Below are 27,670 nucleotides of genomic sequence, written 5' to 3'. Positions count from 1 at the left end.
TGCTGTAATGTATGCATTAACAGTTTTAGGATTTTGCACACAAGGCAAAAACATTACATTTTAGCTATTTTCAGCAATATGTAAAGCAGTGATGAAAACTGACTGGGGAAAACTTTAACAGTTTATCTTTGCCATCATTAAAGCTGTTTTCGAGAGGAGAACAGTTTGATTAAAACCTATTTTGATGTTACAGTAGTCATACTATAAACTTCTCCAACATTACTGACTGCTATTATTGGCACTTTGCCAAAGTCCATATGAGAAAATGCACTTGCTTTGCTGTTTCTTTGAAATATATATTGAAATGCCTACAGTAAGGCGTGTAGCAAATTCAGCACATACCAAATAAGTATTTTAATAACTGTTACTGTGTCCAGTTACAATAATAATATCTTTTATCATTTGCTCATTACACTAATAAATATCAAACAGACAACAATTTAGTTAAATTAGTACATACTAAAAGCCAATAGCCTTGCTGCAGTGGTCACACCATTTCCTATCAGATCACCAAAGTTAGGTGCTGTCGAACTGGGACACTAGGATTTGTGACCATCCAGCCTGCAGAGCACTGTTGGCAAGCGGAGTGCACTCAGTCCTTGTGAGGAAAACTGACGAGCTACGTGATTGAGAAGCAGCGGCTCCAATATTGTAAACTGATGTATGGCTGGGAGAGCTGTGTGCTGATCAAATGCCCCTCCATATCCGCATCCAGTGACACCTATGGGTGAAGAATGACACGGCAGCCAGTCAGTAGCATTGAGCCTTCATGGCCTGTTTGGGCGGAGTTTAATTTAGTTTTTTTAATATATACGAAAAACAATGGGTTAACTACTGAAGTTACAGTGTTATGTTAAAGTAATGTATTTTTTCATCTTATACAATGTGTTGACAACTGATCTGGCATATAGTGTTTGTTTAAATTGAAGTTCTGGAAGATCTTGTGCAACTACTGGGAGCTTATTATACATACATTTATGCTCAAGGTGTTCATAGGTCTTTGTAGTCTATGGCATTGAGTGTAAATATGTCTATTGTTTATCATAGTCGTGGAAATTTTTTCAGGATTTTGATTCTCACTCTCTTTATACGTGTCCCAGAAGGAACATTCAATATTTAGAGATATGTCAGAATGATCATTCAGAGCCAGAAAGCATTGAAGATGTGGGCTGTAAAATGCGTACCTTGGGAGCTATGAGCACTTCTTCATCTTTGTTTTTGTGAAACAAATCTTCTCTACAACCAGCTCTTTTGTTTTCCATATCTTTTTCTTCTTCTTTTCCATATTGTCTCCTCCCAGAATATGAAGAACAAAGAGCCTGCAGTAGAAGAGATTTGTTTCACAGTGTCAAAGATGGAGATGTGCTCATAGATCACAAGGAATACATTTAAGAGCTTATTTTTGCAAGCTTTTTTTGCGTTTTTAGAGCCTATGTTTGCTAGTTTTTTTGCCTCAAATTATTGGTCCTGTCCTAGCTATGAATATTGACCATTCCTCCTCAGGCACACTGTATAAATCAAAATGTAGTAGTATTTGTTCAAAGAACTGAGTGCCATACTTTGGAAAGATCCGGTTAGCATAAACAGGGAATCAGTGATCTTAAGGCCATTACAGCATCACTGAATATGGCTGTAAACAGGAATACAAAGAAAGGCAGGAAGATCTTTCTGCTTAGCAACAGGAAATAGATTTCAGATCAACTGACTGGTAAAAAAGAAAGCTTCATCTCGAGCACTAACAATGTTGAGGATCAGTTAACAAAGTTCAGTAGCATTGTACAATACTGTTTGGACAGGTATGTGCAGAGCAAAGTTGTGAGGGATGGAAAAGGTCTGCCATGGTTCGACGGCCTGTTGGGAAGCAGCCATGAAAGTATAGAGAGAATCCCTGGAAATTTAAACGTAGCCAAAGCCTCACAGACAAGCAAAAATTTCAAAAAGCCAAAATTAGTGTAAGGAGAATCATGCATTAAGTGTTCAACCTATTTAAAAGTAAAATTTTGTCTACTTACTTGAAAGAATATGCTAAGAAGTTTAGGGCTTGTGTCAAATCAGTCAACATTGAAACCACCTGCCTAGACTCTCTGTAGCCATAATGGCACTGAAGCGGAGGACAGCGTAGAAAAGGTTATGATAATAAACGCCTGTTTCACAGAGGAAGATCACACTGTAGTGCTGCCTCTCACACGAATGACAAAATGGCTGATATAGAAAAAAGTGATGTGAGAAAGAAGATAAACTGAAATTGTTCAACACAGGGAAGACTACTGGACCTAATGGGGTACCAGTATATTTTTTTACATAGAGAATGCGAAAGAACTTGCTCTTCTTCTAGCAGCAGTGTACTGTACATCTTTGGTGGAGCAAGTTTTCCTGATGACTGGGAAAAAAGCACAGGTCATTCCTGTTTTCAAAAAGGGTTGTTGAAAAGACACACATGACTATAGACCTGTATCTCTGATGTTGCTCAGTTACTTAATTTCGGAACATATTTTATGCTTGCATGTTGTGACATTTTGACATTTCTGGAGACTCAGAATCTCCTCAGTAGGAATCAACGTGGTTTCAAAAAATGATGATTATGTGACTCAGCTTGCTTTGTTCATCCACATGACCCAGAAGGTGGCAGATATTAGCACCCATATAGATGCCATGTTCCTTGACTTGCTTAAGACATTCAGTACAGTTCCGCACTGCTGCTTACTGAACAAAATATGAGCTTACGAAATATCAGGCCAACTGTGTGACTGGTTTGAAAAATTTCTGACGAACAGAACACAGCATATCATTCTCAGTGTAGAGAAGTCTTCTGACGTAAAGTGACTTGGAGCGTAAGACAGGGGAGTGTTGTAGGTCCATTACATTTCACAATATTTATAAATAATATAGTAGACAGCATCAGAAGGTCCATGAGGCTTTTTGCAGATGGTGGTGTTGTATACAGAGAAATCATGTTGTTAGAAAATTGTAGGTAAATGCATGAAGACCTGCAGAGGATTGGTGCTTGATGCAGGAGTGACAATTGACCCTCAGCAGGAACAAATGGAATGTATTGCACATAAATAGGCAGCAAGATGCATTATTGTATGATTAGACTAATGCAGAGCAATCACTGGAAGCAGTTTTATAAAATATCTAGGACTGTAAGTACAGAGTGATTTAAATTGAAATGACCTCATAAAACACGAAAGGCAGATGCCAGGCTGAGATTCATTGGCAGAATCTTCAGCAGATTTAGTTCGTCAGCAAAGGAGATAGCTTACAAAACCCTCGTTTCACCAATACTTGAAAACTGCTCATCAATGTGGAAACCTGATCAGATAGGATTGATAGTTGAAATAGAGAAGATCCAAAGAAGAGCAGCACGTTTCATTATAGATTTATTTAGTAAGCATGAAAGTATCACTGAAATGGTTAACCAACTCCAGTGGCAGACACTGCAAGAGAGGCATTCTGTGTCTGGTGTGGTTTACTTTTAACATTCCAAGAGCATACATTCCTTGAAGAGATAACAAATATAATCTTTCCTCTACATAAATCTAATGAAAAGACTATGAAGATAAAATTGGAGAGATTCGAGTCCACATAGAGGCTTACTCGCAATCATTCTTTCCGTGATATATTCTCGGCTGGGTGGGAAAGTGGGGAGGTAACAGTGATACACAAAGTACCTCTGCCACAGACTGCAAGGTTGGTTGCGGAATATAAATGTAGATGTCCTCCTCCTACAATAGAAAGATGCTGTAAACATCATTAGAGTTTCCCTACAAGATAATACCATATGATGTAACACCTATACAAAAACATGTAAAATAAGGTATTGTAACATAGACTCCATTTACACAATTCATTAGAGACCATAACAAATAAATTACTGTAGACAAGTTACCGCTAATGTATTTTGTATCCACAATAACTTGTCATTTAAGTATACACTTCAGTAACTCGAAAGAACTAAGGTCATTGGAGGGAAAGTTGGGTTACCAAACTAAAAACGACGAGTTACGTGCTGAATTTTACTTTTATTAAGCAAAAATGCATTTTTAGATTATTGAGATCATTACTACTGTGGAGGCAGACAAAAGAAGGCCTCAGCACAAATCTTTGCAGAACATCTACACTGATTTCGTCTTCTTCCTTTTCATCTTCCTTGCTCTACAGCCCTTGATGAGCCTTGGTCTGTTCTCGGACATCATCCCATTTGCCCCTGTTTACTGTCTCCATCTCTGACATCAATAATTTTTGGATCTTGTATGTCATCCAAGTATTGAAGTTTTGGTCTTCCCCTGCTTCATCATCCCACTGGGTTTTTTAACAGTGCTGTTTTTCTTGCGTCTTCATGTTCCATATGACAGAAATGGCTGGTCCATTTTGGGCGGTTTATTTTGATAACTTTGATAGATTTTGTGAAACACTTTCTCTTCAGAACATCCCATTAACTCCTTACACTTTTGTGTCAATGTCCAGGTTTCTGAGCTATATTTAATATTGAACTTATTAAAGTTTTATACATTTGACACCTTGATCTTCTGAACAGATTTCTGGCCGTAAGTCATGTGGACAGCCCATAGTAGCATTTATTAGCTAGCTGGGGGCATTTTTTAATATCCAAACTGATATTACCAGTGCTCCCAGGTAGGAAAAATGTCTAGTGGATTCTGTATCCAAGGTTCTCAGGTGTCCATCCAGATCCGATCGTCGAAGTTCCACGATATTTCGACGAATAACTGCTCCGCCATCATCAGGTGGTGCTCTAGTAGATTCTGTTTGTACATGGTCAATTTCTGGCATCATATTTAGTTCTGGTCTATTATTTGAATATATTTGGTTTTTTTTTAATGTTCACTTCCAGTCACATTTCTATTACTGCTGCCACAAGTGCGAAAGTGTTTGGCAACTAGTTCTATTCTTAAAGTAATATCCACTTCATCTGCATAAACTAGATCTTGCACCATGCTGTTGTATATTGTGCCTGTTGTATTGATTTGGGCAGACCGTGATACTTTCTCTAGTGCTGTATCAAAAACCATTCTGAGGTATTATAGTTATGTTGTCTTTCTCCTTTAACTTTATGTACATTAGAAATTCTCCATTTTATTTTCGCCATGACTAGGTAATGATCGGAGTCCCTGTTAGCACCTCTGAAATCATGGCAGTCTAATACATTAGAGTCGCACCTGGTATCTATTAATGTCTGATCAGTTTGGCTCCTCATATTGTCTGGCAATACCCATGTCCCTTTATGTATATTTTTATGCTGAAACTAAGTGCTGAAGATTGCCATATTAAGTGATGTAAAATTTGTCAAGTGGAGTGCTTTATTATTACTCTGTTCGTGGAGGCTGTATTTACCATTGGTAGGGGATAAGGCATGCTCCTGTCCTACCTTAGCATCATCAGTATCTCCTATCACCATCTTTGTATCGTATGTTGGATACTGTGAATAAGCTTGAACCAATTTCTCATAGAAAGTATCCTTCTCTTCTGCTGTCTTCTCCTCAATAGTGATGTGCATTTAAGAGACTGTATTTACAGAATTTCCCCTATATTTGTATATTACATATCTTTGGACTTGTTCCTTTAAATCCTATCACTAGTTGTCCAGTATTTTTATTGTCTATAGATCCCACACCATAAATGTATTCACTATTGTGGCCACTATAGTACCTATTACCCTGTTGTTTGTGGAAGGTACACCGTCCAGCCAATTATATCTCTTGCAAGGCATGATATCCACCTTGCAGGTTTTTGCTATTCCAATCAGATTTTCAAGGACTCCAATCCTATGTGATGTCTGTACATTTTATGATCAAATTCTCATAATCATTGTTGCTTTGCTGTAGGATCCATCCACCTATGTTTCCTGGAGCTTTCAAATAAGGCATATTTTTGGGCACGGGTTATCAACCCTTAGTCCAACCTGCTGTTCTACGGAGAACCTTTTCTTGCATTCTCATCTTCCCTGATCCTGTTTCCGTACTAGGATTGCATACCCTATCTTCCAAGTACTTCCTCAGGTTCCCAGGGTTCACCAACTCGAAATGACAGACAGAACTGAGTAGGACAGTCTAAGTTACTTTGACTTGATTAAAGTCATATTTTACAGATCACTACCCTGTGTCTAATACAATGATTTGCTTTCTGTTTGATAATTTGGTATTCAGGATGAAACTAAGTGCAACCTCTGAGTAAGTAAACATAATTATGTTTGTTGATGGCCTAAAATGATTTTGTGAAGCCTGACATTGTCAGGAACAGAGACAACAGTCTTAACGTAATTTATTAAAATTTTATAAAGAAATTATACATAATACTTTTAATGCCTAGATCGCACTTTACATAAGACAGATAAAACATGATGATTATTTTTGGTTGTGTACAACAATTGCTGGTGAATATGCACTGAACAGTATTAATAGCAACAAAAAGAGAGGGGGGGGACTGAGACAATATTGATGTTAAAAGCGTCACAATATGCGAACTAGGCATAACCCATAATCTTGTGACTCAGGTATTAAGTGGGTTGGGGCAGTTGCAAAAGTAAAATTGCATCACTCTTCCATTATATGCATTGTAACATTTTGTGCAGTGAAAATAATCAATTATTAATTATATAATGCAAATGGACAGATTAAAAAATATACTAACCAAGTGGTGGCAGGGGAATGCATACACTAAAGGATTTAACTTTTACAAGTTTTCAGATCCAATGGCCCCTTCTTTTGGTGGAAGATTTGAAGGGGATTGAAGAGGGATGAAGGAAAAGTACTGGAGAGGTTTAGGGAAAGGGGTACAGTTTAGAAAAGTCACACAGAACCCCTGATCAGGGGAGATTTACCGGATGGGATGAGAAGGAAAGGCTGATTGTAGGGGACTGCTCTGGACAAGATTTGAAAACCTGAAGTGGAAGACAGGTTAATATGCAGAACAGAGATTATGACTAAAACATCGTGTTCAAGAGTGAAAAGCTAAGTGCATTGTATGTAACAGGGGTGGGAGGGGGGATGGCAAAAAATAAGCAAGTCAGAAAATGAAAGATGTTGAAAACTAAAATGGAGTGAAGAAAGGAGTAGTTACTGTGAATAAATGCTGAAACAGAAGGAATTAACACAAATTAAGACCAGGTGGGTGGCAAGAACCAAGGACATTTGTAGTGCTAGTTTCCACCTGTGGGTGACTTTTCTAAGCTTTACCCCTTTTCCTAAACCTCTCCAGTCCTGTTCCTTCACTCCTCTTCCTTCCCCTTCAACTCCAGAAGAAGGAGCCACTGGCTCTGAAAGCTTGTAAAAGTTAAATCCTTTTGTGTGTGTTTGTTCCCCTGCCACCGCTTGGTCAGTAGATTTTTTTAATCTGTCCATTGACATTATGTTATACAGTGAGTAAGCTATATGCTTATGCAGTGGCAACCTAAATTAAAAAATGTTCCACACCTTATTGATGAGAGAGCATTTCAATGTAACATAAACATAGCCACTGTTACATTATACTGTATATATTTGTTATTGTCAGAAATAAAATGAACTTGGCCCAGCGAGACTAGGAAGATGTACCTGTTCTCTCTTACTCAGCCTCTTACACACTCAAATCAGGCTGAGGATCAGCTTTTAATTCTTGTTGCCTTGTAGATCCATATAATAGGTGACTGATGCAATTTTACTTGTCCAACTATCCCCCCCTCCTTATTATGCAAAATATCTTGCTTTTTTTACCTGCACATTGCAAGATTCTGGGTTATGACCTGGTTGAGCCTTGACGATGTTTTTTTTTAACATCAGTGTTGGCTTAGTCTGCTTTGTTGCATGATGATGACTATTGATACTGTTAAAGGCATATTCATGTGCATTTATGATTTGAACTGTCTGAAGATAGTTATTGTACACAACCGAAACTAGTCATCATGTTTTAATTATGTAATGTAAATTGTAGTCTGTGTGTGTGTGTAATGGTTTTAATACCATTTGTTAGCTTGAGTACAGCTTCATGTTTGTTGTTGGATTTCTTAATATTCCCTAAACTGTGTCCTTTTCTTCCTGGGTCTATTTTTTTTAAATATATAAGCACTCCTGCATGAAACATAAGTTACTTTGGCAGGAACTGTCATGAATATATAGTCTTTATTATGCAAAGTATCTTGCTTTTTCACATTATTCAGATGTGTAGAATACCAAATGTTAACACCTTCTGACATCTTATTTTTGAAACTGTTACACTCATTGCATATATAGGCCTACTCTGCAAACCAATGTAAAATGTATGGCAGAGTGTACCTAACATTGTATGGCTTGTTAGGGTCTGCCTCAGTGCACTCTGTAACTAATGTTACCTTACTTTACATTTCTTTATTGGAATACTTTCATTAAATACTGTCAGACATCTTTTTTAAAAAGAGCATTTCGAATATTACTGTCGCTGACAATTTGTCAGTTGAAATACAACGTGTACCAATATTACATAGTCTCTATCACCAAAGGAACTATAGATTTTGCCAATTTCATTATAACCAACAGTCCTAGTGATCATAATATTTGGGTCCTACAACTATGCATGTATTTGTTACATTGTAATATACGTATAGTCAAATGTGACATTTTGGCTCAGTGGTTAATTATTGGATTAATAATAGAAAGATATGTGGCTCAATCCCGCATCAGTCTTAGAATTTTTACCACACTTATCATCATCATTGGGAATGCTTTCTGTACACGTAAAATGCCAAACTGCACTGCATGTGGATTCCTAGTGAGACTATGGGCTTCCTACAACTAGCTGGGTTGGGCACAGCACATATTGAAGAAGGCAGTAGCACCCACCTCCAACAAGATCATTCACAGTAAAGCATAGCAGTATTCAAACCAACCTCCAGTCAAATGACAGGCGTGATTTTTGTGTGTCTGTGTAAAACAGTGATGCAGTGTGACGATAAATTTGTCTTACTATGAACAGTCTTCCTCACAGTAGTAGCAGTTATATGGAACTCCATGTATTTCGCGAATTTTTGGGAGGCAATTCCTATATGAAAATAAACAACTTCTTTAATTTTATTTGATTTCCTATATCGAGAAAAATTTACTGTCTTGAGAAATTACAATGTAAGGCCCTTGAAATGGTTTTGGCATTATGTTGACTCGTTGACTTTTGAGAATAATCATTGGCTTACCTGTGCATAATAAATATCTTAGGGTTTTGAGTGGTATAATTTTAGAGATAGACTCTACTCGACAGTATCAGATTTTGCTAAATTAGCTGTGGACGTTTGATAAAGTACCAAGGGAAGAGTTACAAATTTCTAGCTCGCAAATTTTAATTCTTTGTGAGCAAAGAGTGTGCAAATATCAGAGTGACACGTTGGAAGTGTTAGCCATCTTCACAGTGCTGTAATTCTGTGGATAATTGTGGTAAAGCTGCAAAACTTGACAAGATAATTGATGTCATTTGGCTATCTATTTTTGCTCAAAATTGTCAGTAAATTTTATCATGATAAAATTTCTCTGAAGTTGAGGTAGGTTGATATCTTTATGTAGTTGATGTACAAACTACTTCCTTTGTAATCTTATTGCATAGTAGCACAAGCTACTAAAACCTGTAAATTAACAAAATATTAAGTTTTCACAAATGTAATTTTCCGTGAAGGTCTACAATTATCCAGTCAAGTATTTGTAGTAGATCAGTAGTTTGGAGGGTAAAGGTTACACATCTCCTTGCATTTTTCATAGTTTATGTAAAACTGGCATCCTCATCACTAAGGGGCCACATCCAGTAGCAATGCAAGTCCCACCATGGTTGTGGGACTTTCTCATGCTTCCCAAGCCCGCAGTTGCTAGTGGGTTGCTTGATAAAGGTTCCCAAGGCTTGTGTGGGTGTCTTAAACTGATTCCAAAACCTTCGTGGAGTTTCATGTAGTTTCACAAACTGCATGTTTGTATATATTTATGATCCCCAAACTGAGATACTTTCGTTCATGACAAAAAGAGCATTAGTGTTTCACTGATTTAAACTTTTCATCAACATTATGAACAAAAGGTTCAGAAAGAGTCTATTATTCACCCACTGATGTTGTAGATAGCACTGATTGATTTGTGATAATAACCAGGGATGCAGCATGTATCTTTTTGAACTGGGCAGTGAAACAATCTTGAAGGACTACAGGCATCTATGAAATTTATTGCTCCATCAGTCTTCTCAAATGAAATTTCCCTAATATTGACAACCCATCAGCTGTTGTCATAGATGCATTCAACAAGGTGCTCTGGTTAGACTGATGAAGCCATAGATTCTGACCCATCATCAGTTCTCGTATTTTGGCAACAAATGACTAGGCGTCCCCTGAAAGTCTTTTCACTTGAGTTGTTTTAAAATTAACTAGTGATTTTTTTCTTGTTCCAGCAACTCTAGAAGTCACAGAAAACCTTTCTTCCCAAGAAGCTATACTTGATTAAATTTGGGCCATCTAAACAAAATTTAATTCAGTTTGATTCAAGCTTCACTCACAGAATTTGTCTGAATCAAAAGTTTTCCTTTGAGCACTGCAGGTTACCTCGTACAGTCAAATGTTTCACAGTTTCTCCAATTTCAGCATATTCTGATTTTCCATGACTTGTTCCAAAGCAACTTCCACGCAACATTTGTACCAAAGTCTTTCTGGTGGTAGCACAGATTGGTGGAAATTTTGTTCTGGCCAGCAGACCCATAGTGGAAGTTTATGATTTTTCTTCAGATTTGTCATTCTTTAGTTCAGTAAATTTATGGGGCTTTATCAAAAAGTTATGAACTTGTGTACTAGAATAACTTTTGGGATTTATTTGCTCATTTTTGATGAAATAGACAACAGTGAGAGTCCCAGTAGCTTGACTGCTTTTGCAATGAACACTGTGGACAGCATAGGAGTAATTCTCTTCAAAATGAAGGAGTGCAATTCGGTTGACACACTAAGGTTTTGCATCATAGTGTTGAGACATTTAGTTTGACATTCTGAACTCAGAATGGTGAGGTCAGATTTTTGAGGCCATCTCTGTGACAAAATCATCTACCGGCACTTGCTTAGTTCCAAGTGATCCACAATCTGTTTGAATCCACTATTTGTACTCTGTAGCTTTTTGAGGCACAATGTCCTAGTATACATCAGTCGTGTGAATCAAGTTCGTTTCTTTCAGAGTTATTCTCATGATAATGCAGCATCCAAGCTTTGATTCAGTACTGCAAACTGTTGAAACCAGCAAAAAAAAAAAAAAAAAAAAAAAAAAAGGGTCAAACATTCAAGTCTCTAGACCATAAGAAGGAACTTTACCTCCTCTTTCCCTTGTGCACATTTCACTTTTTGACTTTCTGGTTGTTTTAACCATTCTCTCACAAACACAATTGTGCCGCGATCTCTTTTAATGGACCAACTCAGTGGTTCGAGTGTGAGAATCTGAATTTTCTCATTCTCAAAATTTTAAAAGAGGAACCACAAGGAGAACTCAAATTGCTATTAATCTTATCTCATGCCTCCATCTGGAAATCAGTTGAAGCCTAAGCTATAACAGCAGCCAAATTGTTAAGGAGTTCCATATGACAGTTTAGACACAGCTTTTTGTCAATTGAATCATTCCACTGAATTTTTTCAGCTGATTTGACAGTTTCATTAACCCATTACGTATATTTTTCCCCAGGAAAAGAATTGCAACATGATAATTGCAGAGATTCAGATGTTATCAGCCAGATGGCTTTATCATGAAGACAAATTTTACATTCATCTCTGAGCCTCCAGTCAAAACTTCTCAAAAACAGTTCCTTTTGTTCAAGAGAAAAATCTCCCAGCACTGGCAGCATATTCTGGAATTACACAGCAGTAGATGAGAACTTGAATTATCCAAATTACCTAAAGAACACTTTGGCAGATTTTCTTCACTTGCTGAATCCATCTGGTATTCAAATCAACAGTATTTTGTTACCTCAAACGTAAAATTTGATTAGATTTTTAAAGTTAATTACTTCTCATGTGTGTAATATCTTTCTAAAAAAGTTCAGAACTTACAGAATAAGCCTAATGTTTCATATTCAGTTAGTATTTATGTGTGTGGCATCACACACTAACCAAAAATAGATGTAATTATGTACCTGAGGAAAAAATGAATGCTTCATATATTATTGCACTAGCTTGTAGTTTGTGATTGTTGCATCACCTTCCTCCTCAAAAACAAAGGAAGCCAGAAAAAATGGCTACAGACATACAAACATTTCTGTTACTTTCTTTGGTGAACTCTGCAGTTCATGTTCACCAACCTAAATTTACAAAACTTCTTATTTATGGAGAAATTGATAGCAAAACAATAAAATTTATAATTTCAGTCTCAGATAGGGGAGGCGACTAAGTTTGGCAAAAAGTTAATTTTTCATCTTATGTCAATATTTCTCTGGACTGAGCCAATAGTTGTTCGCATGAGAAAGGTTACTGGGTAATTGTAAACCACAAAAGAAAAAAGCATTCTTGACAATTTGAAATTTTTAGAGAAAAAGATACTCTTTTCAGGTAGCTGTTGAAGCTGGTATGTATCATATGTCCCTAATGAGATACATGGGTTCAAAAGTCACTTACTTTGGTAGCAAATTTATTTCGGACAAATTCGCCCCTGTTAATGTTAAGAAGCTATGGATCCAAAAGTGCTAAAACTTACATGTCTTACATCAACACTGAGCAGAAAGACAGAGGAAAAACTAAAGTACTCTGGCCTCTCTGACGAACTTGTGAAGAACTTGAGGCCAAGACCACCTAGGTCACTCAGGTTGTATGGTTTGCCCAAGATATCGAAAGATTGTGAGTGCAGTTGACTCCCCTAATGCAGAGTGGCAAAGTATTTACCTATATTATTGGCACCTATGATCAGTCACTGAAGAATTCGTACTAAATATTCTCAAGTGATTGTGGATGTCATCAAGCAGATGAGGATAGACCCAGTGGAAGGCCACATAGCGGTGAGGCGCTGCAGCAGTTCATTGACTGTGTGAACAGTATGCACTCGAACATAAAATTTTATCACAGATATGGAAGAGAACAGAAAGTTGCCTTTCTTAGATATGTTGGTGAAACTGAAAATGTAGGGACAACTCTACCATTCTGTGTATAAATGATGAATACATACAGTCGTGTATCTCAACTGATGCAACATTCACCATCCAGCTCAGAAGAGAGCTATGTAGAGCACCCTACTTCACAGAGCCAAACCTGTTGTGGACAAGGAGTGCCTCTTCTCTGAGATGAATCATCTGATGATGGTGTTCCGATGTAAAGGACATTCAGTTTGTGATATTAGGTCAAGGTTGTCAAGAAAACCAAGGTGCAGTTCCGTTTACCAAAGTTGGGAAGACCAAGACAATAGTGAAGCTTACATTCTGTGGCACAACAACTAGTAAGATAGGTAGGATCCTAAACAGAGGAGATATCAGTCTATTGTTTCACCCACACAGGAAAGTTAAGGAAATATTGTGACCAGTTAAAGATAATCTGTGCCTGAGAGTGCCAGGGACTTGAAATATTCCTTGCAAGTATGGCAGTAATTATGTTGGTCAGTCTATATATGGGCTGCTGCTGATTGCTGTGCGGGATATTTTTACCAAGCGAGGTGGCGCAGTGGTTATTACACTGGACTTGCATTCGAGAGGACAATGGTTCAAATCCACTTCCTTTAAAAATGCACAGCTGATTGCCTTCTGCTTGAATGATTCTTAGCTCGTACTTCATCTCTGATGACTTTGATGTCAACGGGACACTAAGTTTAGTCTTCCTTTTTCCTGTCTTCAACTTTTTGTGTCCTTAAGTGTTGATCTTTGATGTATGTGTCTGTTTTGTTGGAGAACGTCTTCCACATTATCTGGTACCTGGCCCCACCCATTAATCAACTGGGAGAGAGGATATTTTCAGTTAGGTGACATCAACTATAAACAGGGCAGCTATTAATGTAATTCAGAATTAGCTTCCATTACTATTATGGTATTTATGGCATTATTTACACATGACACAGTAATTTGACAGAGCACTGAAAGACCTAAGTCGAAACAACGCCCCGGGAGTAGACAACATTCCATTAGAACTACTGACAGCCTTGGGAGAGCCAGGCCTAACAAAACTCTACCATCTAGTGAGCAAGATGTATGAGATAGGCAAAATACCCTCAGACTTCAAGAAGAATATAATAATTCCAATGCCAGAGAAAGTAGGTGTTGACAGATGTGAAAATTACCGAACTATCAGTTTAATAATCCACAGCTGCAAAATACTAACAAGAATTCTTTACCGACAAATGGGAAAACTGGTAGAAACTGACCTCGGAGAAGATCAGTTTGGATTCCGTAGAAATGTTGGAACACGTGAGGCAATATTGACCCTACGACTTATCTTAGAAAACATATTAAGGAAAGGCAAACCTACGTTTCTAGCATTTGTAGACTTAGAGAACGCTTTTGACAATGTTGACTGGAATACTCTCTTTCAAATTCTGAAGGTGGCAGGGGTAAAATACAGGGAGCGAAAGGCTATTTACAATTTGTGCAGAAACCAGATGGCAGTTATAAGGGTCGAGGGGAATGAAAGGGGAGCAGTGGTTGGGAAGGGAGTGAGACAGGATTGTAGCCTCTCCCCTATGCTATTCAGTCTGTATATTGAGCAAGCAGTAAAGGAAACAAAAGAAAAATTCGTAGTAGGTAGTAAAATCCATGGAGAAGAAATAAAAACTTTGAGGTTCGCCGATGACATTGTAATTCTGTCAGAGACAGCAAAGGACCTAGAAGAGCAGCTGAATGGAATGGACAGTGTCTTGAAAGGAGGATATAAGATGAACATCAACAAAAGCAAAATGAGGATAATGGAATGTATTCGAATTAAATTGGCCAATGCTGCGGGAATTAGATTAGGAAATGAGACACTTAAAGTAGTAAAGGAGTTTTGCTATTTGGAGAGCAAAATAACTGATGATGGTCGAAGTAGAGAGGATATAAAATGTAGACTGGCAATGGCAAAGAAAGCGTTTCTGAAGAAGAGAAATTTGTTAACATCGAGTATAGATTTAAGTGTCAGGAAATCGTTTCTGAAAGTATTTGTATGGAGTGTAGCCATGTAGGGAAGTGAAACATGGACGATAAATAGTTTAGACAAGAAGAGAATAGAAGCTTTCGAAATGTGGTGCTACAGAAGAATGCTGAAGATTAGATGGGTAGATTACATAACGAATGAGGAGGTATTGAATAGAACTGGAGAGAAGAGAAATTTGTGGCACAACTTGACTAGAAGAAGGGATCGGTTGGTAGGGCATATTCTGAGGCATCAAGGAATAACAAATTTAGTATTGGAGGGCAGCGTAGAGAGTAAAAATCGTAGAGGGAGACCAAGAGATGAATACACTAAGCAGATTCAGAAGGATGTAGGTTGCAGAAGGTACTGGGAGATGAAGCAGCTTGCACAGGATAGAGTAGAATGGAGAGCTGCATCAAACCAGTCTCTGGACTGAAGACCACAACAACAACAACAACATTAATTATTGTAGTACCTCATTATAAATAAAAGGACCGATGACCATCAATAAATCTTTTTATTCATTTTATTTGTTTATTCATTCATCCTTGGACACAATTAGTACAAAAGTATCGGACTAGTCAGATACATTACAGAAAAATATATACATTTATAAAACATTAACAATGTAGGAGGTGATTGGGCAATGATAGGGCAGGAAGTCAGCCATTGCCTAATCAAAGGAACAAACCCAGCGTTCTCATTAGCAACTTGGGGAAACCATGGAAAACCCAGGTCAGGATGACTGGACAGGAAATAAACTCCTTTCCTCTAGAATGTTAGTCCAGTGCAATAAGACTGGCATAGCCATTGAGCGAATCACAAATATATAGTCTACATTGCAATTGCAACAAGCACAAGGACAGGGTGGCAATTCTTTTGGAATACTTGGAATTCTCAGGGAACTATATTTTACCTGGAAAAATAAGGGACTGTCAGGAATTTCACAAGATCTCAGAGAATTCTGTGTTTTTTTAAACATAGCATTGGAATTTAATTTTATTGAGTTATATAAATCATAAATTTTAAAATACTTATTATCTAAGTATTATTCCATATAAATTATTGGTGTTTAGAAACAGTGGCCAAACTTCTCGTATGGCCAGTATATCTCAGCTGAGAGGAAACAAAAGTCATTATTATGAGATGTTCACAACAGCACCCCCCCCCCCCCCCCTTCCTTGTTCCACTCAATATTAATTTATCAGGACTTCTTGTGACACCACCTTGATACCCACACCTGGAATTCTCAGAGGTTGTCTCCCCCCTCCCCCTTTCCCTGAATAGCCACCCTGAAAAAGTAAATTGATAATATAATAAGAACAAGAAATTTTGATGGTAAAAACACTACTGAAAAAATGAAAACACATGACAGATTACATAACACTGCTGATAAGCACAGTGTGCACAAGAAGAAAAGCACTAAAACATGAAACTTTGATGTGAAATACCTTTGAAAAATTAAAAACACATTCTACAACTCTTCTGAAAAATATAACACACAAACACCTGGAAACCAGCTGACTCTATAGCCATCACAGCTAAACTAGCATCAGATCCTTTCTCAGAGATAGTGTGTTGCACAGCATCTGAATCAAGGAAACAGAAAACCAACAGCAGAAACATTCTTTTGCAAACAAAACCACATCACAGTATTTCAGATAATAGAATCAAAAGAACTGAACAATAAAGCTAACTTTTCACTCACATTGTAGAAACACTTCTCTACAAGAAACGGTTGTAGCTCTGCTCTAAAAGACACTTACTTCTCCAGCTTTTTTCTATGTAAGTTGGCATTGCATTATAAAGAATGAACCAAAGTGGCTCACCTGTCTTTGAGTGTGAGTTGTTCTAACTTTTTGTACTCATGTCCATAAATTTGTGCAGGAAATTAGTTGGGATTATGAGTCAGCTTAGATTTAAAATTAAGAAGTGTATGATGGCTTAGCGTCCATTATCAACACAGTACTAAAATGTGTTCATTTTTCCCCAGTTCCTCAGAAAGCAGTTCAAGATCATCAAGCGCATCAAGTTCATCTCGCAGTTCTAGCTCAGCATCCAGCTCACGTTCTAGTACATCTTCCAGCAGCAGTGGAAGTTCCAGCTCAAGCTCAGAAGCTCGTCCTAAAGTGAAAGCCAGGTTTGTTATTATGCAGTGTATCACATAGAGTTTGAGGTATGCCATCCAAAGTGCCAGTTGTTTTGCTTCCTAATGGTGATCTGAGGCACATTGAGTGGTTGTTAGAAAGGCCTTCTGAGTTCTCTCATGGCAACTGCCAATGCATTCGGAAGTAGAGTTTAATGTGAATATTATAGTTTTAAACACTTATGTTGGTTTGTGTGAAATTAGTTATTACTTCCATGGTAACTTTAATAACTGTAGGTGTTAATTTTTTTTTAATTTTTATTTTTTTAAGTGAGGTGTCCACTTTGCAGCGTGCTTGATAACAGGCATAAAGTGATGGACTATAGTTAAGTTTGAGGCCAGTGAAGGGCACAATACTACTCATAACTTGGAAACATCAGTTTTGTGTAGCCCATCAGAGTTCTGTTTTAGGAAACCAATAAAAACAGAGAATGTTTTACATGTGGAATTGTTAGTTTATAAATGTCAGGTATTTCGTGTCGCGTGAAATTCATTCAGGTTAGGTTAATTTAACTACTGAGAACGAAGCAGGTGATAACAACAACTATTCTGTATGAGCTGCCATAGCTTGCTGATAACTGTGTGGTTGGTACATAAGAGGTTGCTATTAATAAAGTAGAGTACAATAACAACTTCAGTTCTATAGTAGGTGTCTCACATTGCAGATGGTCATTTTTTTCGAATGCACTGCACAGCTTGAGACAGTGACTATGTTGGGACACGTCAGCTAACTTACTGTTCATCACTGCAAAACTCATTTGACTTAATTTAGTCATTCATCCAAGGATCATCTCACAATGATACAAAATTTGTTATTGTAATACTATGAAAATAAATAGCTTAACATGTACATACTCACAGAATATGTAAGTATGCTTTTATGAGGATGGGATGGGGTTTAGCCATGGCCACAATCAGGGAACTGAAATTACTTAGGAAAACTTAAATCAGCTTGACAACTGCATTCATGGTGGGTTCCTATTGTAGGCTAAAGTGCATGGCTCTTGTGTTGCATGCTGAAGTTGACAACTTGTTGACTTGGTTGTACCAGTTGGGCGATAGTATAAAGTAGCCAATGTGACTAGCTTTAGTATAAGGTAGCCAGTGAGACTAGCTTAATCTAATGATTTCTTCAGCAGAAGATACAATATTATTACATTTGTTTTTGATATTGTGGGCAGCAGAATAACTTCACCACTCTTGGTAGCATGAATTTTAAGATTGACTACTGATTTTCATATTTGTTTGATAATGGAAAAAACTAGATGTGCTGACAGACTGATCTGTAGCAAAGCCTGAGACTTAGATTAGGTTGGAATGTTATGGTTTGATTGTGATTTGGTGAAGCCAATGAACTTGAATGGAAGAAAACAAGATATACTGGCAGACTGACCTGTAGCATACCCTGGGTTAGGTTGGATGTGGTAGTTTGCTTTGGAGTTGGCAGAGCCAACAAATATCAATGTAAAAATGCAACTACCGTAATAGATTGATGTGTGTTGTAGCCAAAGATATACAAGGTGTACATAAAGTCTGGGAACACTTTTAATTATTTATTGCACAAAAACTAAACATTGTACAGATGTCATACATATTGTGTTTTGAAGAAAAACTCTGAAAGTTTCTTTTTTACAAACATTCAATATGCAAACCATGAATGACCCAGGAGACATCAAAATGGTAATCGAATTCTTGCCATACCCGTCCCAGCGTGGCATTGTCGACTGTGGCAGTCGCTTCCATATTCTCTCCCAGAGCTGTGCTACATCACATGGTAGAGGCGGTAATACACCAGATCATTAATGGGTCCCTGTAGAAAAAAGTCACACGGAGTGAGGTCTGGTGTTCGGGGAAGCCATTTCATGAACCATCTGTCCCCTTCTGTAGCATGGCTGATTCATTGATGCGGCAACTCCATTTTCAGGTACCCATGAACTTCACGATGAAAATGGGGTGGAGCCCCATTGTTCTGAAAGATGAACGGAGAGTCCCATTGAGTTTGAGGCTTCAGCCATTGCTGCAACATGTCCAACTAGAAATATCCAGTGACAGTGCTCTCGGCGAAGAAGAGTGGCCCATACAGTTTTCGACGTGATGAGGCACAAAAAACATTTACCATTGGGGAATCACACTCTAATTCAGTGCATTCGTGTGGATGCTTTGTAACCCAGATTCAACAATTATGCCTGTTCTCTTTCCTGTTAGTGTGAAAAGTGCCTTTCGTGCTAAAAATTAAGCGATCAACAATGCCATCCCCATCCTTATTCAATTGTTGCAACTGCGAACAAAACTCAAAATGCCTGTCTTTGTTGTCGTCATTGAACTTCTGCACTAGCTTCAATTTGAATGGTTTCATAGACGGCTTCTGTCACAGGACTTTCCACACTGTCATTGGAGCCAGTTCGAGTTAAAGGGATGCATGATGCACTGATTTCTTTGGACTCCTTATGAATGTGTCTTGTACGCACTCCATATTCACTTCACTCTCACTGGGACGTCCGCTTCTCTTTGCCAGGCACAAACAACCCAACGTAACAAATTTGTTGTACCAGTGGTAAATTGCCTTCCTTGTTAGTGGCTTCTTACAGTACTTGGTTCTAAGCATCTCTTAATCGCACTGTCACAATTTTTGACAAGGTCTGAAATAAAGACATACTAGAAGATACTGCAATGACGCATGTACATGGTGTACATAAAGTCCGGGAACACTTTCAGTTATTTATTGCACAAGAACTAAACATTGTACAGATATCAAACATATGTCATTTTTAAGAGTTTGGTAATTTGCTGATAGTCAGCGCTAGTTGCAAACATGGTGAGTTCAAGTGCGGAGCGAGCTTTCTGTGTGTTGGAGTTCGACAAAAACAAGTATACTACAGCTAATTGAAAGTGTTCCCGGACTTTATGTACACCATGTATATGTATCATTGCAGTATCTTCTTGTATGTCTTTATTTCTGACTTTGTCAAAAATTGTGACAGTGTGATTAAATTTTAACCTAATCGAACAAAATGTTGGCTAACTTTGTCTGCAAATCATAGAAAATTTTGAAAGAGCATTCTAATTCAGTACCAACAAACAACTCAGTTTGACGTATTTAATTTCCATCTTTCATCACATTAGTTTTTACCAACTTCAGCATGCAATACAGTAGCTGCTGATACTGTAAGTGCACTTTTATTTTACTGTACAATTTGATTTAGACACCAAATTGACCGATTGAAATCAGATTCAGCACATTACCTTGCATTTTCTTTACATCATGTTGTGAGAACTTCCAATTTTTTCCCCCAAAAACATGTATGTAACAGCACTGGTATTATACATTTTAGTAAACTGCTGTTTTCTTGTAACCATCATGATGTGACTTGTGTAGTTCCATGTCAGTAGGTTGTAAATTATAGTGTGTGAAGGCTTGACAAATATTTTGGTGATTTATTCATGGTTTGCAGGCACTAAAGTTAAGATACATTGTAAATTGCCGGCACTGCAGGCTCTATATTTATGATATCTTGTTAAGATGAGGAACTTATAAACGAGATCATGAAATAATACGGTCTGTCACATTTAACTTTAATCTTGTGCATGTTTTACAAGAAATGTACTTCTAGGTATACATAACTGCTGTGAGATACATTACAAAAGATTTTGTACTTAGTATTAACACTGTGTGATTACAATATGTTTCTGAAATTATATCTGTTTCCTGCCAGCATCAGTAGTTCACTTGGGAAGCGGTGAAAGATTTCTTTGTTTCTGTGACAGTGGGATAAAGTTGTGATTAGGAAAACCGTTGTCAATTATTACAAAAATGGATGGTATTGTTTTGCAGCTATTGTTATTGTTGGACTAAATCACCTCTGATTAATCACTGGTATCAGTCACAACCATAAAATGTATATGAATTTGTTTCCAAATGGCGTTGTGTAACTGAAAATGTCATGTATATATAGGAATGCTGTTCAACTGAACATTTTCATTTTAAAGACATTGCAACAAAAAGGTGTTTCCTTGTAATACAGAAGGCCAGTGAAAAAGTGCAAATACTATAAAATAAGTCTAGCTGTGCAAATCATTTCCATTCACTTTTGAATATACAATGATGGGCCGTAAATTTTCATACACGCATTGGAGAAGACTTTTTACTTGGCATAATTAGTTTCAGGCTGGTTGAAACTTCACTTTGAAATACAAGTCACTATTTTTGCCACTGTCTCTATCATCCAGAAAGAATCGAATGATCATAGACATTGTTGGTGTTGATGTGCAACCTATTTCACTTCTGGGTTTCATTTCTTTCCATGGTGGTGTCTTCCTCGTGGAAAATAACTCGATTCATTGTATTTGCTGGGTATACCGGAGGGGAGGGGGGTATTAGAGTAAGTGACAGGACTTAAAATCCTTATCTTTCTATAATGTATTTCTTCCTTATGATACTGTTTACCCAGATTTATTACTGGACACCTGTAATTGGGATTGCTTGTAGTGAGTAACCACCTACGCTTTTTTTGTCACTGCCCATATGTTGACAGGGGAGACCCTGTTGTTGAAATAGAAGCACTTTCCCACAAATTGCTACTTTTTATACAGTAGAGCGAGCCTGCATAGTAGATGGGGCCTTGAACTTATTTGACAAACATTCAGGAAGAGCCTCTTTGCTAGTTTACATACACGCTGTGAAAGTCCTTAAGACATCACTGAAATTCAGTGGATAGTTGGGTCTGTTCTTGAAATTTTCTGTGCACCGTACTGACTGGGGCAGGGTAAACATTATTTCTGCTTAACCTTTCAGTAGTTTGTGGGCAGGAAACAGTTCTGTTTCAGCCTTCCAAAATAAGACACTCTACCCATTCTTGACCAACAGCCTACATAGTTATATATAAAAACAAAGATGAGGTGACTTACCGAACAAAAGCGCTGGCGGGTCGATAGACACACAAACAAACACAAACATACACACAAAATTCAAGCTTTCGCAACAAACTTTTGCCTCATCAGGAAAGAGGGAAGGAGAGGGAAAGACGAAAGGAAGTGGGTTTTAAGGGTGAGGGTAAGGAGTCATTCCAATCCCGGGAGTGGAAAGACTTACCTTAGGGGGAAAAAAGGACAGGTATACACTCGCACACACACACATATCCATCCACACATACAGACACAAGCAGACATATTTAAAGACAAAGAGTTTGGGCAGAGATGTCAGTCGAGGCAGAAGTGTAGAGGCAAAGAAGTTGTTGAAAGACAGGTGAGGTATGAGTGGCGGCAACTTGAAATTAGCGGAGATTGAAGCCTGGCGGATAACGAGAAGAGAGGATATACTGAAGGGCAAGGTCCCATCTCCGGAGTTCGGATAGGTTGGTGTTGGTGGGAAGTATCCAGATAACCCGGACGGTGTAACACTGTGCCAAGATGTGCTGGCTGTGCACCAAGGCATGTTTAGCCACAGGGTGATCCTCATTACCAACAAACACTGTCTGCCTGTGTCCATTCATGCGAATGGACAGTTTGTTGCTGGTCATTCCCACATAGAATGCATCACAGTGTAGGCAGGTCAGTTGGTAAATCACGTGGGTGCTTTCACACGTGGCTCTGCCTTTGATCGTGTACACCTTCCGGGTTACCGGACTGGAGTAGGTGGTGGTGGGAGGGTGCATGGGACAGGTTTTGCATCGGGGGCGGTTACAAGGATAGGAGCCAGAGGGTAGGGAAGGTGGTTTGGGGATTTCATAGGGATGAACTAACAGGTTACGAAGGTTAGGTGGACGGCGGAAAGACACTCTTGGCGGAGTGGGGAGGATTTCATGAAGGATGGATCTCATTTCAGGGCAGGATTTGAGGAAGTCGTATCCCTGCTGGAGAGCCACATTCAGAGTCTGGTCCAGTCCCGGAAAGTATCCTGTCACAAGTGGGGCACTTTTGTGGTTCTTCTGTGGGGGATTCTGGGTTTGAGGGGATGAGGAAGTGGCTCTGGTTATTTGCTTCTGTACCAGGTCGGGAGGGTAGTTGCGGGATGCGAAAGCTGTTGTCAGGTTGTTGGTGTAATGATTCAGGGATTCCGGACTGGAGCAGATCCGTTTGCCACGAAGACCTAGGCTGTAGGGAAGGGACCGTTTGATGTGGAATGGGTGGCAGCTGTCATAATGGAGGTACTGTTGCTTGTTGGTGGGTTTGATGTGGACGGACGTGTGAAGTTGGCCACTGGACAGGTGGAGGTCAACGTCAAGGAAAGTGGCATGGGATTTGGAGTAGGACCAGGTGAATCTGATGGAACCAAAGGAGTTGAGGTTGGAGAGGAAATTCTGGAGTTCTTCTTCACTGTGAGTCCAAATCATGAAGATGTCATCAATAAATCTGTACCACACTTTGGGTTGGCAGACTTGGGTAACCAAGAAGGCTTCCTCTAAGCGACCCATGAATAGGTTGGCGTACGAGGGGGCCATCCTGGTACCCATGGCTGTTCCCTTTAATTGTTGGTATGTCTGGCCTTCAAAAGTGAAGAAGTTGTGGGTCAGGATGAAGCTGGCTAAGGTAATGAGGAAAGAGGTTTTAGGTAGGGTGGCAGGTGATCGGCGTAAAAGGAAATGCTCCACCGCAGCGAGGCCCTGGACGTGCGGAATATTTGTGTATAAGGACGTGGCATCAATGGTTACAAGGATGGTTTCCGGGGGTAACAGATTGGGTAAGGATTCCAGGCGTTCAAGGAAGTGGTTGGTGTCTTTGATGAAGGATGGGAGACTGCATGTAATGGGTTGATCAACACCTTCAACCCATTACATGCAGTCTCCCATCCTTCATCAAAGACACCAACCACTTCCTTGAACGCCTGGAATCCTTACCCAATCTGTTACCCCCGGAAACCATCCTTGTAACCATTGATGCCACGTCCTTATACACAAATATTCCGCACGTCCAGGGCCTCGCTGCGATGGAGCATTTCCTTTTACGCCGATCACCTGCCACCCTACCTAAAACCTCTTTCCTCATTACCTTAGCCAGCTTCATCCTGACCCACAACTTCTTCACTTTTGAAGGCCAGACATACCAACAATTAAAGGGAACAGCCATGGGTACCAGGATGGCCCCCTCGTACGCCAACCTATTCATGGGTCACTTAGAGGAAGCCTTCTTGGTTACCCAAGTCTGCCAACCCAAAGTTTGGTACAGATTTATTGATGACATCTTCATGATTTGGACTCACAGTGAAGAAGAACTCCAGAATTTCCTCTCCAACCTCAACTCCTTTGGTTCCATCAGATTCACCTGGTCCTACTCCAAATCCCATGCCACTTTCCTTGACGTTGACCTCCACCTGTCCAATGGCCAACTTCACATGTCCGTCCACATCAAACCCACCAACAAGCAACAGTACCTCCATTATGACAGCTGCCACCCATTCCACATCAAACGGTCCCTTCCCTACAGCCTAGGTCTTCGTGGCAAACGGATCTGCTCCAGTCCGGAATCCCTGAATCATTACACCAACAACCTGACAACAGCTTTCGCATCCCGCAACTACCCTCCCGACCTGGTACAGAAGCAAATAACCAGAGCCACTTCCTCATCCCCTCAAACCCAGAATCCCCCACAGAAGAACCACAAAAGTGCCCCACTTGTGACAGGATACTTTCCGGGACTGGACCAGACTCTGAATGTGGCTCTCCAGCAGGGATACGACTTCCTCAAATCCTGCCCTGAAATGAGATCCATCCTTCATGAAATCCTCCCCACTCCGCCAAGAGTGTCTTTCCGCCGTCCACCTAACCTTCGTAACCTGTTAGTTCATCCCTATGAAATCCCCAAACCACCTTCCCTACCCTCTGGCTCCTATCCTTGTAACCGCCCCCGATGCAAAACCTGTCCCATGCACCTTCCCACCACCACCTACTCCAGTCCGGTAACCCGGAAGGTGTACACGATCAAAGGCAGAGCCACGTGTGAAAGCACCCACGTGATTTACCAACTGACCTGCCTACACTGTGATGCATTCTATGTGGGAATGACCAGCAACAAACTGTCCATTCGCATGAATGGACACAGGCAGACAGTGTTTGTTGGTAATGAGGATCACCCTGTGGCTAAACATGCCTTGGTGCACAGCCAGCACATCTTGGCACAGTGTTACACCGTCCGGGTTATCTGGATACTTCCCACCAACACCAACCTATCCGAACTCCGGAGATGGGACCTTGCCCTTCAGTATATCCTCTCTTCTCGTTATCTGCCAGGCCTCAATCTCCGCTAATTTCAAGTTGCCGCCACTCATACCTCACCTGTCTTTCAACAACTTCTTTGCCTCTACACTTCTGCCTCGACTGACATCTCTGCCCAAACTCTTTGTCTTTAAATATGTCTGCTTGTGTCTGTATGTGTGGATGGATATGTGTGTGTGTGCGAGTGTATACCTGTCCTTTTTTCCCCCTAAGGTAAGTCTTTCCACTCCCGGGATTGGAATGACTCCTTACCCTCACCCTTAAAACCCACTTCCTTTCGTCTTTCCCTCTCCTTCCCTCTTTCCTGATGAGGCAACAGTTTGTTGTGAAAGCTTGAATTTTGTGTGTATGTTTGTGTTTGTTTGTGTGTCTATCGACCCGCCAGCGCTTTCGTTCGGTAAGTCACCTCATCTTTGTTTTTATATATAATTTTTCCCACGTGGAATGTTTCCCTCTATTATATTGATAGCCTACATAGTTAAATATTTTAATTTAGTCTCACACATTGGTAAGGAAAATTATTGATCAAACATTTATCGCTGTTGGCTACTTCTTACCCTTGTCAGTCGTGGACACTGAAATATGAATGATTATATGCTCCAGTGAGTTTGTACTACCATTACTGGCTGCAGTTTGTAATCAATAACCCCATAAAACAACCGCCACACCCATTGCTGAAAATCAGTGCGAGAAGTTATTACTATCACAGTAAATCAATCCTTTCCATGTCAGTATTTATGTATCTACAACATTAACCTTAATGTAATTGGGTAGATAAAACATCTCCTTGCTAAGCGGCACCAGAGAACACACATATAAATGGTATTATAATTTAGCTTATGGAGCCAGTGGCTACTCCTGGCAGAACGGTTCAAGGGGGAGGAAGAGGGGTGAAGGGAAAGGACTGTTGAGGTTTAGGAAAAGAGTTAGACTTTGGTAAGTCTTCCCCGACCTGGGGACTTACCATCCAGTAAGCCTCCCATGGCGTGGGGTTCTGTGCGCCTTTTCTGAACTCTATCCCTTTTCCTAAACCTCATCAGTCCTTCCCCTTCACCCCTCTTCTTTCCCCTTCAGACCTTCTGCCAGAAAGAGCCACTGGCTCTATAAGTTAGCAAATTGTAATACCTTTTATATATGTGTGGTCTCCTGCTGTCACTTGGTCAGAAGTTTTTTTTATCCGTCAAATTACATTATATTTTCAAAAATTGTATATTTTCATTAAAACATTAGGTAGGTAGTTTTGAGTTATTTGATGCTTGAGGAAGGGAATCTACTTTCAGGCCACAGCCAGAGAGACGCACTCGCAGCCATAGTGCAGAACAAAAGAAAGTGAAAGAGAAAGAAAAAGAGAAAGAGAAAAAAGAAGAAGAAAGGAAAAAGAAGCCAGAGAAACCTCGACCCAAAGCTCGATCAAGGTAATTGATGAATTGTTACTGGTCATTGCGAAGTTGTTCAAGGTGTGTACAGTAGGGGCCATTCTGTAAGATCTTGTCCCTCTTTGGGTTCATACCCGGTTTGCCTTCTAGATTTAGCTGCACTGTGCTTTCCTTAAATGTGAATGCTGAGAGGGTGCCACATTCAGTTTCCTAATCCATCCACTTCCAATTCAGGTGTATACCCTGTCTGTTGACCAAATCAGTGATCATATGTTAAACTCTAGATATCCTTCCTTCTTTCCTTCTGTGCTTTAGTTCTAACTCATTTCTAGAGTCTGGCCATAAAATTTGGAACAGAAATCTTTCAGGCAGACAGTAGCATCATATAGTAAGAGAACGTCGTATTTTTAGACACTTTTTAAGAACGTCCTAGCCACATGTTAACATTGGACCTAATTTTACACCATTACTTGCTCACATAAAGTGAACCCAGACACAAATACCTGTACTTTTCCATGTACCCATATCTAAGATGTCTCTTTTGTACCTATCACTTTTCAGTCGATTGTACTAACATAATTATGAGAAAATAAATTTTCTTTGTGTTACGTGTATCAAGAAGTATTCATTTACATGCTTAACAACTTTTGTCAGCCAGAATATATATACTATTTATTTCAAAGCTGTATTTAATGTAAAAGCATTTCGGACGTTAATATTGCTGCCAAAAAACTGGGCTTAATTTCCATTACATCTAAGCTGCGCAAACATGAAGAAATGGAAATCACAACCGGAACTTCTTGTGTTTTCATTACTTAGAATAGCAATGATAATTCCATGTTGCATTTCCTTGTTAATGTAATTTTACATTCAGTGGACAGAATATGAACAAAACCCT

At 39.2% G+C, this 27,670-nt stretch overlaps 1 protein-coding gene across 1 annotated transcript in view; it reads left to right on the top strand.

Annotated features, from left to right (window-relative positions):
* Positions 1-27,670, top strand: part of LOC124789563 (RNA-binding protein with serine-rich domain 1-A-like) — a 72,304-nt gene that overhangs the window by 1,289 nt on the left and 43,345 nt on the right. The window contains exons 3-4 of the mRNA XM_047256967.1: positions 17,037-17,183; positions 26,677-26,811. Of these exons, the coding sequence (XP_047112923.1) occupies positions 17,037-17,183; positions 26,677-26,811 (282 nt within the window). The remainder of the gene's footprint in view (positions 1-17,036; positions 17,184-26,676; positions 26,812-27,670) is intronic.

Source organism: Schistocerca piceifrons, chromosome 3 (assembly GCF_021461385.2).
Source record: "Schistocerca piceifrons isolate TAMUIC-IGC-003096 chromosome 3, iqSchPice1.1, whole genome shotgun sequence".
Classification (NCBI taxonomy): domain Eukaryota; kingdom Metazoa; phylum Arthropoda; class Insecta; order Orthoptera; family Acrididae; genus Schistocerca; species Schistocerca piceifrons.
The sequence above is the reverse complement of the archived record's forward strand: the minus strand, read 5'-3'. Positions and strand labels throughout refer to the sequence as shown.